At 45.9% G+C, this 13,163-nt stretch overlaps 1 protein-coding gene across 1 annotated transcript; it reads right to left on the bottom strand.

Moving 5' to 3' along the window:
* Nucleotides 1-10,293: 10,293 nt before the first annotated feature.
* On the bottom strand, nt 10,294-10,701 carry C8R40DRAFT_1167287 (uncharacterized protein; the record flags this gene model as incomplete). The annotated part of the gene is made up of 2 exons (XM_046230988.1): nt 10,294-10,471; nt 10,526-10,701. 2 exons carry the CDS (start codon nt 10,699-10,701, stop codon nt 10,294-10,296), a joined length of 354 nt encoding a protein of 117 aa, XP_046089649.1.
* Nucleotides 10,702-13,163: the final 2,462 nt, after the last annotated feature.

Here is a 13,163-nt window from a genome sequence, read left to right as displayed (position 1 = left end):
AAGTGTGAATTACACATATGTTGCTCAATCAATGTACTGTCAATGAACAATATTACAGCAATAACTGTTGTAACTGTTAAACTGTGACTGTATCTGGCAATGTAGGTATATAAATTGGTTAATTGTATCTAGAAGTGGTAGTTTGTGATAGTAGTGATATTTGTTTAGTGCATCAAAAATGTTGGAGCTTGTTGGAGTTTTCAACTTCTCTGACCCCATCATAACTTTTCATTCATTGGAGCTGTTGACATTGTGTTAGCTTGTTTATGCTGTGGCAGTGTTGAATTTAAGCATGGACTTTATCATAGCAACCCTACTGGAGTCTTGATTGATGTTGTCATTTCCTTCCATTCTCATGGTTTGGATTGTTTGGAATCAGACGTTGTTACCCAAAGCTTCCAGCTTGCCCTACAGTATACAGAAGGTGCTCGTGATGTCCGTGCCAAGGTCCACCTTTGTTCTTTGAGCAGCATTCAGTGGTTTTTCAATAACACTGCTGAGAGGGAGGAGGGTGGTTATTGTCTTTTTAGTGCACTCTTGATTCCCCATTGATGCTTCTTTTGTTACTGTTACTCAGCATGTAGGTTTGTGGCTCCTTTTGAGGATTCCCTGCAGCCCCCTCTGTTGAACGCGGCTATGCTGTTCACATGCCACTATTATGATCATGTGTTATAATATATCATATGTAGTCATATCTAGTCATTTACTATATGCGGATTCCTCTGTACTTCCTTATGTAATACTGTCATACAGTTATGTATATAAACAGGCCATATCCTGTACTGGAATCCAACTCGCTTCTCTCTTACTTTTATTGCCTCACTGAGACACTAAGCTCTACTACCAGGTATGGTACTGGAGGGTGTTCCCACTACGCACTCCTTGCCTGCTCAACAGGTTATGGGCCCCGGATGAACGCTTTGCTGAGCTCTAAGCTCGCAGTGCTCTCTGGTCTACTGTTGTCATTGACGCATCTATTTGATTGCTGTCTCTGACACAGACCTTTACCTGGAACGTCGCCTCTGGTGCTGAAGTCAATATCGCACTTAACAGTGCTGATTATGACATCACCCAAGAGTGCTTGACACTGTAGATGACAGCTTGCTAGACATATGTCGCAGCTTGTCACTACTGGCAATAACATTCATGACATTTTGTTTCCATCTGTTGTCATTGAGCGTTTATGAATTGCATGCTGACATTTTCTGTTGATTTTATCCAGATCGCAATGTCCTCTGCACTGTTTACCGCTGTTACCACCACCCTCAAAGGTGATAACTACGACACCTGGGCCTCCGAAATGGAAGCCTTCCTTCAGGCTACAGGGCTTGAATCAGCAATTACGACTGACCAACCCAGTGAACCATCTCCACTTGTTGCTGCAAACGCCGCCAGTGTTGAAGCCTGGAAGAACTATGAGGTTGTTTTCAAAGCCTGGAAGGAGATCGACACCAAGGCTATTGGTAACATTCGCCTCCGTATCTCTCCCTCCATCCGCATCCTTGCCAAGGAATACAGCGACACAGCTAAGAAGCTTTGGAACTATCTAGCCAAGACTTACAATGTCAAGAGTCTGGGCGCAGTCTTTAATGACTTTGCTGCCGCTATGGCTATTAAAATTCCATACAAGCAAAATCCGCTGTCCTCTATGATGGAGATTGGCATGTACTTCACCCGTATGGATGAAGCTGGCATTGGTCTTGCTGACCACCTCGAAGCTTTGATTCTTTTATCTAAGCTCCCATCACGTTATTCTGTCGTTATCCAAACCATGTCTCAGCTTGAAACTGCAGAGCTCAAGAAATTGACCTTTGCTAAAGTTCGTATCGCAGTTATGAACGCTTTCAGCGGAGACACCATTGGCAACTCCCAACCGCAGAACGCGAACAAGTTTTCGAACGTTCATCGCAAGGGAAACGATCCCAAGTTCTCCCAACAGCAGCATGGTAACGGTAGTAACCAGCAGCAGAAGGGACAGAATGGGAACGATGACAACAAGAAGAAGCGTAAGCGTGGCAGTGGAAAGAACAAGAAGGCTAAGAAGAATGCAAACGCTGCCCACGCTGATGCAGACTCTATGGACTTCAGTCCGATTGGCAGTACTGTTGACTTTGGTCCGGTACGTACTGATCTTACTCCTTCTGTTCAAGATGTGCGCAAGCACTCCATCCATCCTCCTTACAACCCTCCTCCTAATGCTACGTCCCTTCATCTTCATAAGAAGACAAGGATGGCCATCAAACGTGCCCGTGACATTGGCGTCCGTGCGACTGCCGAAGTCATTCGCACCCTTGAGCCAGCTGGGCATATTTCGGAGTTGGACAGTGATGATGAACTTGATCCTCCAACAAAGCGCACTCGTGCAATGTCTCCTGTGGATGATGTTGAGAATGGCAGTAAGGCTCCTACGCCGCCTCCTCCATCTCCTCCTATGGACTTTGAGGTCCCAGGAACTGCCTCTTTCGACCCTGATGAGTTGATGAACTTCGACTTGGATCGTGAAATTTTGGCAATCACTGGATTCATGGACACCATGGGGTCAGTACCCTCCTCTGATCTTGACCATATGGGATATACTAACGCACCTTCATCGGTTGCAGTGGCGAAGACATGCAAGTCGGCCTTTGAGCCTGATCTCTTGTCCCGTTTGTATAATTACCGTATCGATGCCAAGTATATATCCAATGAACATTTTTGTGTACATGACGTTTCATACTCTGTGTGCAAGAAGTGTAAGGGTAAACAGAGAAATCAACCTAAATGGTGGATGAACGACTCTGGTTGTTCTGAACACACTACCTTTGACTTGAGTGACTTCATTGAGTATGAAGACCTTGAGGAAAAAGTGCTCATAGCAACTGCAACCACAACTGCCTACATTACTGGCATTGGGACTGTCTTGATAAATTTCAAGGATGTTAGAGGTCGCATGCATTCGGCACGAATCGCTCCAGTATTCTATATGAAGGAGTTGAGTCATCGCCTTATAGCACAAGGACGCTTCCTACAAGATGGCAAAACTGTTCGCGGCAACGCAGACAAAGTTGACTTCTGGGACAAAGACGGTTTATTCCTGTCATTTGAACCACGAACTCACAGCGATACAATCTACATTCTCAAAGATTATTCGCCACAGCCTATGGCTGTAAACCTAGTGATCCACTCAGTGGACTACACTACCATGCATCGTCGCATGGGTCATCCATCGCGCGAAGCACTCACTCAACTGAGGAAACATGCAGAAGGTGTTCCCACCTTTAGCATTCCCCATGAGGAAGATCTATGTGAAGGTTGTGCCAAAGGAAAGATGACTTTACGTCCATTTCCGCCAACTAATCGTCGGGCATCACGTCCCTTCGAGATTATTCACTCAGACCTCAAAGAATGGCCTACCATTTCGTACCACAAGTACAAGTATACGATCTTCTTCATAGATGACTATACTTCGCATGGGTTCTACTGCCACTTAAAAAAGAAGAGCGGAGCTCTTCCGGTGATAAAGCAATTCATTGCCACAGTCAAAAATCTATACGAGACTAACGTCAAGGAATGGATGTCTGATGGTGGCGGAGAATTTAGATCCAATGCACTTGATGAGTTCTTTAAGAACGAAGGTATCAAAGCACAATGGTCATCTCCTCATATCCACCAGCAGAATGGAAGAGCCGAAAGGTTTATCCGGACTATTATTGAGAAAAGTGAACCACAGCGCTTTCAAGCCTGTATTCCTGATTCCTGGTGGGAATTCTCTGTTGCACACGCTGTGCATGTGTATAACCGCACTCCTATGCGTCGTCACAAATGGAAGACACCATATGAGATTTTGTACAACAAAGTTCCGCGCATAGATCACTTGCGTGTCTTTGGCTGTGGCGCGTATGTCTATCTTCATGAAGAAATACGGACAAACAAACAATCGCCTAGGTCAGAACTAATGACATATCTCGGAGTTTCTGACGGTGGACACGGAAATATCTACATGCGGTCGAACAATGCCATGTTCACTGCTACGCACGCTGTGTTTGACGAGAAATTATTTCCTCGTTGTAAATCCTCAGAGCGTCATCGCTCTACGCGACTACCAGATCGCAACCCAGATCCTAAAGATCCTATTCCTCCACCTGGTGATGATGATGTTCCCATCTCTCATCAACCTACCACTCCCCAAATGAGACAGGATCCGGAGCAAGACGTTGCACCGCCTGTGCCAGCTGAACAGCCAGCACGAGATCCTAGTCCGCCGCCACAACCCCGGAATGAACAACCTCCTGCTCAAGAACAGTTGAGACGTTCAGGTCGTGTGCGGAGACCACCTACTCGTCTTACCGGTGATCCTAGAAGCAGCACTAAGCTTCCTACGGAACAACAGGTAGAGAGACCAAAGAGGGATATTCAGAGACGCGCACCACAGCCAGGTAGCTCCTCGGCTGAGCAAGAACGTCCTGAGCCAGAACAGGTTCCCGGACCTAGTACTGAGCATCCTACTCCTGAAAATGGAGAACAACCCTCTGTCACTCCCGGTGACGAAGCTAATACCCTGATCAGACTATGTCGGGAAGGAGGAGCTGAATTAATATATTTTCTCATGGCTAAGGCCATTCCCTTTGAGGGGGAGCTGAAAAGCTCTGAGAATGTCCGTGAATGGACTTACAAGGACATTACTCGCCTACCTAAGGCTGAGCGTGAGGAATGGCTTAAGGCCTGCCAAGAAGAGCTTGAAGCGCTCAAACGGCGTGGTACTTTTGAACTCATGGATCGTCCAGCAGACCGAAAGGTCATTAAGAACCGCTGGGTCTTCGACATCAAATCTGATGGTCGTAAGAAGGCACGCCTTGTTGTCAAAGGGTTCTCACAAATTGAAGGTCTTGATTATGACCAAGTCTTCTCTCCTGTAGTACGGTTTGAGACTGTTAGACTGTTGCTCGCCTTGACTGCGCTGAACAACTGGTATCTCACTGGACTCGATGTTCGAAATGCATATCTATATGGCGTCTTACATGAGACTATCTACATGGAACAGCCTGAAGGTTTTCGAATCAAAGGCAAAGAGGATAAAGTCCTCTTACTGCGCAAAGCTCTGTATGGACTGAAACAAGCAGGTCTTGTCTGGTGGCGAACACTGGACTCATACATGAAAACACTCGGCTTCAAACGCCTGAGCTCTGATGCAGGTATTTTTATCCGACGAGGAAAAGATGGCTCTCTAGTCATCGCCATCATCTACGTTGATGACGCACTCTTCGCTGGACCTGACAAGAAACTCGTAGATTCCCTTAAAGGGAAATTCATGTCACACTGGGAATGCAGAGATCTTGGTGAAGCCAAAGAATTCCTTCGCATGCGGATTAATCGTCATGGCAAAAAGATCTATATTGATCAATGCGCCTACCTTGACAAAGTCCTTAAGCGTTGCGGTATGGAAAATGCTAAAATGGCTGATACACCACTTCCTGCAGGGTTCCAACCTGAACCCACCATAGGCCAATCGAATTCTGCTCTTCGTAGCAAGTTTCAAATGGTTATTGGTTCCCTTCTCTACCTTATGTTGGGTACACGTCCCGACATCTCCTTTGCTGTTACCAAGCTTGCACAACATGCAGCTAACCCATCTCAAGAGCACCTTAACAAGGCACTCTATATTTGCCGCTACCTCCTAGGTACTAGATCATATGCACTTTGCTATGATGGTGAATCGGGTATCGGTCTCAGCGCTTGGACTGATTCGGATTGGGCTTCCGATCCCTATACACGCCGGTCACAGACTGGATTTTTCATGAAGCTTGCCAATGGCATCTTCTCTTGGACCAGCCATGCGCAGAAGACAATTGCTCACTCGTCTACAGAGGCTGAGTATATGGCATTGTCTGATTGCAGCCGTCAAGTGGTTTGGATCCGTAATCTACTTGAAGAACTAGGCTATAAACTTGACGCTATTCCTATTGCTGGAGACAATCAAGGATCCATTTTCATGGCATCAAATCCTGTCACTAGCAAGCACTCGAAACACATTGACATCCGGTATCATTATATCCGTGAAGTTGTCGAACGTGGCCTTGTGCAAGTATTCTTCGTAGATGGTAGTAACAACCCTGCAGATCTTTTCACAAAGAATCTTGGGCGTATCAAATTTGAGCTATTCCGCTCAATGCTTGGACTTGAGTTCTACTCGTCCACCAATCCTTAGGCTGTCTGTCCTGTCTGACGCCTACCGCTATTGCTTTGAGCAAAGTACTTTACTGTGCTGCTCAGCAAGGGGGTGTGTTGAACGCGGCTATGCTGTTCACATGCCACTATTATGATCATGTGTTATAATATATCATATGTAGTCATATCTAGTCATTTACTATATGCGGATTCCTCTGTACTTCCTTATGTAATACTGTCATACAGTTATGTATATAAACAGGCCATATCCTGTACTGGAATCCAACTCGCTTCTCTCTTACTTTTATTGCCTCACTGAGACACTAAGCTCTACTACCAGGTATGGTACTGGAGGGTGTTCCCACTACGCACTCCTTGCCTGCTCAACACCCTCTTCATTGGTGCATGTTTGCCCTTGACATGGCAGTTCCCCATTATGAAGGATTTGGTCCTGGCTGTCCCCTCTCTAAATTTGCTTATGCAACTTTGCAAGGCAATGATGCTGGATTTCATCTACTTCATTACTGATACCCCCCTGCTGGGGTCGGTTCTCCCCTCCCACTGTACCGCTCTTCCTTTCCAACCTGGCTACCTCTGCCACCTCCTCTTCTCCATCTACTCCTCTTTTTGGCTCCCTGCCGCTGAAGGCAACAACAATGACATCTACTTGTTGATGCAGGATAGTGGGCATCATGCATGTTGGGTTGGGGGTGGAGTGGAAGCAATGGAAGTTGATTCAGAGTTCCCTACCAAAGACAAGCTGTCCATAGTATAGACAAACCTTGATTAGCTGTGATCCATTGAATTTTGAAATATATTTTGTTAATTCTAATGTGCTGTGAGTGTATTTTGCAAAAAAGTGAGTTTTGTAGCTTTTATGGAATTGTTTAGTTTAGGATGTTTACTTTGCTCCTGTGATGTTCAATGCTCCTCAAACCTGCCCACTGTATATTTTGCAAAAGAACTTGCAATGGTCAAGGTATACACCAAGAAGTGGGGAGCTCATCCAGACCTGGATGATCCTGTCTGTCTATGTAAAGGCTCGACTATCGAGGTGAAAGATCTTTGTTTGATACCAATGAAGCCATTCTCAAGATGCTGAAATTGCAGACGGTCTGTAATACAATCCATAGATATTTAGCACCAAACTTCAGATATGCTCTTGTCTGGTCAGTGTCGTTTAACATTCAACACCGAGAAGCCCTCATTCACTTCTGTACGTAGGGATAAATCAAGCAAGTTTTCACCACATGCACAGAAAGTGAGCTTAGCGCATGCTGTACAAGATGAGGATGTTGTTTCAAGTGTGTGTTTCTTACAGTTTTTGAGACCAGGTAATCCAAACTGATATAAAGCAGAAGTGTCAGAAGGCTCGGAGTTTATGTCGCAGAAAATTTTTTGCTCGCTTTAAACCCATTTCGCAACTAATCACTAGACTCTGGGGGGTGCGAGCTATTTTGTCTACTTGTTCGGGGCTGATGGAGTCATTTTATTGTATACATCTAAGCCATATGAGCAGGGGTTTGGTGATAAAGAAAGGCGGGTGATGAACAGATACAAGGAACGTATTTTCGATTTCCTGTAAGCGGCAGGAATCAAATTGGGATCTCTCCCAAAGTCCCAGGTGAACACACCTATAAGGACATCAATAAATTCATCTGTGGTAATCTAACATGTGATTTAGAACAACTATCAGAGACTGAAGCTTCAATGCTCACATCTTCACGAATCATGACATCGCAATTGTGAAGCTTATCTGAAGCAAATGAGTACACTGGGAGAAACAAAGATCTCATACTGACTGACATCCAGCAAGTATGGTTCAGATCGTTTTCTCATCCGTCTTCGTTAATTTGACTGTCGTGTTGAACTGGGCTTCGTTCCTGTTGTTGATAATACGCACTGCCTTGTCAAGAAATTCTGGCCATTTCTCCGTGAGCGTTTCCCAGCTCATTTTCTGGAACTCTTCCGAGTCCTCCCCCAGTTTTGGCGCACACAAGCGTTTCAGAATGTGGAGCAGGATTTTGTTGGTCCCTTCCAGTAAGCCATTGACCAAGGGTGAGTATGCAGGAGTGAGGTGCTGTTTGGTGCCCCATTTCGCACACAACGCTTCTACCTGCTTGTTGGCAAAGTGAGATCCGTTCTCAGTCATGAATGTTTCAGGCAGGAGGTATCCGCCAAAGAGGGAAGTTAGGCTAGATGTCGTTGTGGCTCCGGACCCTGTGACCTTGAACTTGAAGGCCCATACATGCTGAGAATATATATCCAGATACAGATCCACAGTTTTGTACCCTCCCTTGGCTTTTGACATTGATAGGTAGTCCCCCACTAGTAGTTCAAATGGGTGGCGTCGGGTAATGGGGTTGAGGAGTGCATGGATGTGGGTAGCACCAAAGTTTTTGAATTCCGGACAAGTGGTAATGGCCTCCATGACCGACTCATCTAGCTTCAGACTCCACATCCTGTCAATTAGCGCCAAATTTACTGAGTCACGTTCCCAATGGCCTGCCTCCCCATGTTGGACATCCGCCAGCTCCACAGCTTCCTTCCATGTGACACACTCTACTGTTGCCCTCTGTCGTATCCCGGCATTGCCCCCCACCTTCCATAGCCGATTACCCTCCACCATGTAGCAAGCAGCTTTGCTTTGTTGTCCTTGGGACTCTCCAGCACCCTCAGTGCATCTATTACCTCCCTGAACACTGGCTGTTCGGCAAAGCGCTCCGCGAGAGTCTTGCAATTTGTTACCGCCTCACTCCCCATTATCCCCTTAGCAATGGTTACCCCAAATACACCGTTAATTAATCCTGTGACTGCTTCCCAGTCCTCACTCACGGTCCACTCGCTTCTATCTCCCATTACTCGGTCCTGGCCCTCCCACATTCTGCTCAAGCCGTCCGCCACCACGTTTAGTTTACCCGGAATGTGCCTCACATCCACGATGTGGTGAGCCAACACCAAAAGTAACCGTTACTCTCAATGTAGAATGGTGTGTAAGGGCGAGATTCTTGGTCCAGTTTGCATGCATAGAAACCAGATGTGAAGTCAGATAAGCAGATGAAAGTGTGGCCACTGAGGGCTTGTTGTTTGGACCTTATGTTGCCTTGGGGCATTGGCTCAATATCAGTGACCTTATTGACAGCCATGAAATTTTGACATATCCTCCACTTGGCCGGCTTAGATGATCCTGTGTGTTTCGTCAGCTTCGGAGGCTGTACTGGACGAGTGGGAAGATCAAAGGACACGGGAAGACCCACAGCCACTCATTCGTCATTCAGCCTGTGCATTAGCTCTTCCACTGTAAGTCCTGTCACCTCGTGGGCCTTCTATGCCAGCGTCAACAGTGAGATGCGTTTCACATCCTCCGGGTTGCATCTCTTTATCACCTCTGCCTCGAGGAGTTCATTGATTTTAGCATGCAGGTATCTGCGCTGCAGTGGAGTTACGGTTTTTTGTCGGACTTTTTTCAGAAAGGTTATTCACTCAGGTATGTTCAGGCAATGGATCACATTCTTCACTGGTTTGGCCTCGCACACAGATACTGCAAAGCAGTTGGCATATGTGCTTAAGAGGTCTTACACCCTTGCCCTCTGTTCCGTCGAGAGGTTTGGGCCGATCTTAACTTTGTGGAGGATTTCTTTTACTGTCTCTGGCCGACATGCTCCCTCTTCACCATCGTTACATGTTAACAGGTAACATCTTCGCATTGGTGCAATGGGGGAAGAAGTCCAGACCCATGTCACTTTCGCCTGGGTAATCTTTGTTAGCTTGGAGCACACAGATGGGAGCTGTTTGGGTTTGGTCAGGATGTTGAGGATCAGTCATTGAGTGTCCATGTGAGACTTTCACATCCCCCCACTGAGTGCACCCGCGAGCCTAAGGCATGGTTCCAGGATCGCTTCCACTCAGCCCCATTTATGCCTCAGGTTTTACTGTGTTTGGGATTCACTGTTCTGCAGAAACGTGGTCAATATCGTGTTTGTTGTTACATCCAGTATCTGCAGAAACTTCCCTCGAGGGGGGTGCGTTATCTCCCCCTAGTGCTTCCATGCGCAACCTCCATAGAGGACTCAGAATCTTGAACCGGTTCTGCCAGAAGAACCATTTACGTAGACCAGGTTCTGCGTGCTGTTGTTTCAGCCACACAGCCTACTCTGTATCCCATTGTTCCTCCTCCTTATCCGAAACCTTTTGCCGTTCCCACTGCCTGCATTCAAGCTCTTCTTGCCGTTTGCTGGTCTCCTCTCTGCGGAGCATACAGGCTTCCCTGAGCCATTCCTCCAACTCAGCCTCCGTCACCTGCCATTCTTCCTTGCCAGCATCCATGCTTCACCCCGGAGTGTCATTAGCCATGCCGGGTTCACTGCAGGCTTGCGCCTACTCCTCATCCGGTACCACTTCAATCCGCGGAGCTTTGTACTTGTCCGGTAGTGAGTTCTCAGGCTTGTACTGTCCAGCATTGTTAGTAACAGAACTCTGAGCAGTAGAACAGAGGTCAGTGACTTCCCTATCCAGCGGGGTTAAGGCCTTTACAGTAACCCTGCCAGCTGGTTCCATGCTTTTTTTGAGAACCACCTGCACTTGGGCATTCGGGCTCAGTATGTCCTGCTGGCTCCTGTCCTCCAGCACGGGTATAGCTTTTGGTGTAATCACTGCTCCTAGTCCACTATTGAACACCTCTCCCCATTTTCCTTGCACACTGCTTTCCTGCTCTGTTAGTCACTATGCCTCTACCGGTTCATGACAGAGGCATGGAAAGAACAGTGTGGTGATTAGACAATTGGGTTGCAGGATCAGAAGTAGCATGTTGGGATGTTGGCACATGGAGGGTTTGTGGGTGGGATACGACAGAATTGTTGGCATTATATGCAATCACAATAGCCAATTAAGAACTGTATTTGATTGCCACTTATCATTAATAAATACAAAAAGCTGCAAATATTTATCACTATATGTCATGGGTCTTGATTAAGTTTTGTATGGAATACAATGGGGTGTGAGAATCATCTTTATTTCATCATTTGCAAATCCTGGTGAATAATTGTTGTCCATAACAAACCTGACACTAGTGATATTTTCATGGAAGCTCAGAGCTCCAAAAATACCAACAGATACATTATTGACAGTGAGATCTTTGGGCTGATATAGAATTTGATGCAAGGCATGTAGACCATGTTTGATAAGATCTTCCAATCAGCATAATACATATCATTAAGGTAACATTCAATAAATAGCTAATTAGTGCTCACTTTCTGTTTTCTTACTTTCCATCTCTGTGCTTCTGTTTCTCATTTCTATGTTCCAATTTCTACTTTTACACCATGTTTAAGCATCTTGAGTGAGTACCCAATTTCCCTTGACCAATTCTAAACCTGCACAAAGATCTACTTTAACTCTAACATGACATTACTTGGACTTGTAGTGCCCTCAGGGGGGGGGGGGGGGGTTTACCCTCGAACTATGTGCCACTTCTCCGTTACAACCTCCAACACTTGAGGATGTCCACCCTCAAGCCCAGTCCCCGCGGAGCTACCCTCCCAGGCATATACCTTCTCGGAAGCTTACACACTCGAGACCCATTTCCACTACGGCCTATTCGATCTTATGTTGATGTTCTAGGGAGTACAACTCCTACTACGCAACATTACTAGGTTCCGTAGTTCTACCTAACCTCCCTATGCCTTAGGGACTCCCCTGGACCTTATAGGAATCCCTTCATCCCAGCCACTACTAGGTCATTCCTGTCCTCAGTCGCGGTTCCCGTAGCTCCCTTCGAGCTCCAGCTTGCTCCTAGCATGCTACAGCATAAACCCTTTCATACCAAGCCCTACCTTAGGACCTATTCTGACCCAGGTTTTACAACTCCAAACCGGTCTCCAAACTCAATATGGCATAATGGTCAAGAAACTCCACTCCAATCAAGGGGGTGAATATCTCAGTGGTGAATTTACAGCAAACCTTGAATGATTAGGCACTAAGCATAGTCTTACGGTACGTGACACTCTGGATCACAATGGTATAGTGGAACGGAGTCACAGGATGCTACTCAATGGAGTATGCAGCCTCATGATATGATCTGGATTACCGAAATGGCTTTGGGGATTGATGATGGAGTACACAGTGTATGTATGGAACAGGACACCAAATAAGGCAAATGGAATGATTTGGCATGACCCCTGACATCTGCAACTTCCACATCTTTGGAAGCACAGTTTATGTTAAATGTGAAAAGGAGCATGGGAAGCTTGACCCTCAAGCACAGGGAGGACGTTGGGTAGCTAGAGTCCAATGGTTACTTCATCTATTACATTCCTCGATGACTTAAGCCAAGTTAGTTATTTGTTAAATGAGTAGTGTCATGAGCTGATTTACAGTGGGTGATGCAGGGGAAGTCTGGGTGGGATCTTACATGATTGGATTAGGCAGTGTGGTTGAGACAATAGAACAGTGAATTGACAGAAGGATTATACCACTGTTTAGGCTAGTTGGTTCATAGATTGAGTGGGAGATGGCATGAGGACAGGGCTGTGAATCACAGGCATAGCAGGAGCCTGACATGTGATGAACATGAATTTGGCCTTTGGTATCAAGTGTGTGTAGTTGGGCAGAGCAAGATTTGTGAGGAGTTTGTGCTGAGGATCCACAGCACTTTGCCAGTCACTATCATCAATACTCTGCACGTCTGATATGAGTGCTGCCAGGAAATTTAAAAGATCATGTACCACAGCATTCTCAAGCTCTCTCAATCATTCTGCTTTTGGCTCAGGTAATCTTGCAAGGATATTCAGATATGCACATACTAATTACATCAGAGTTAATGCTGACAGATAGTTACACAATATAGTTCTTGTAACAACAACAATGTCTGCTTTCCCAACAAGTGCATACATTGATGTACAGGTTACAAAGTTGCTGTATGTGCTGATGTTTGAGAGGCACTTTTATTCAAGAGACTATAGGTAAATGAGACATGATAAATTCAATGAAAATAACAGCTCCCTGTACAGATTGCTACTTCA

The sequence above is a fragment of the Lentinula edodes genome, assembly GCF_021015755.1.
Source record: "Lentinula edodes strain Le(Bin) 0899 ss11 chromosome Unknown C8R40scaffold_6, whole genome shotgun sequence".
In the NCBI taxonomy this organism is placed as follows: Eukaryota; Fungi; Basidiomycota; class Agaricomycetes; order Agaricales; family Omphalotaceae; genus Lentinula; species Lentinula edodes.
The sequence above is the reverse complement of the archived record's forward strand: the minus strand, read 5'-3'. Positions and strand labels throughout refer to the sequence as shown.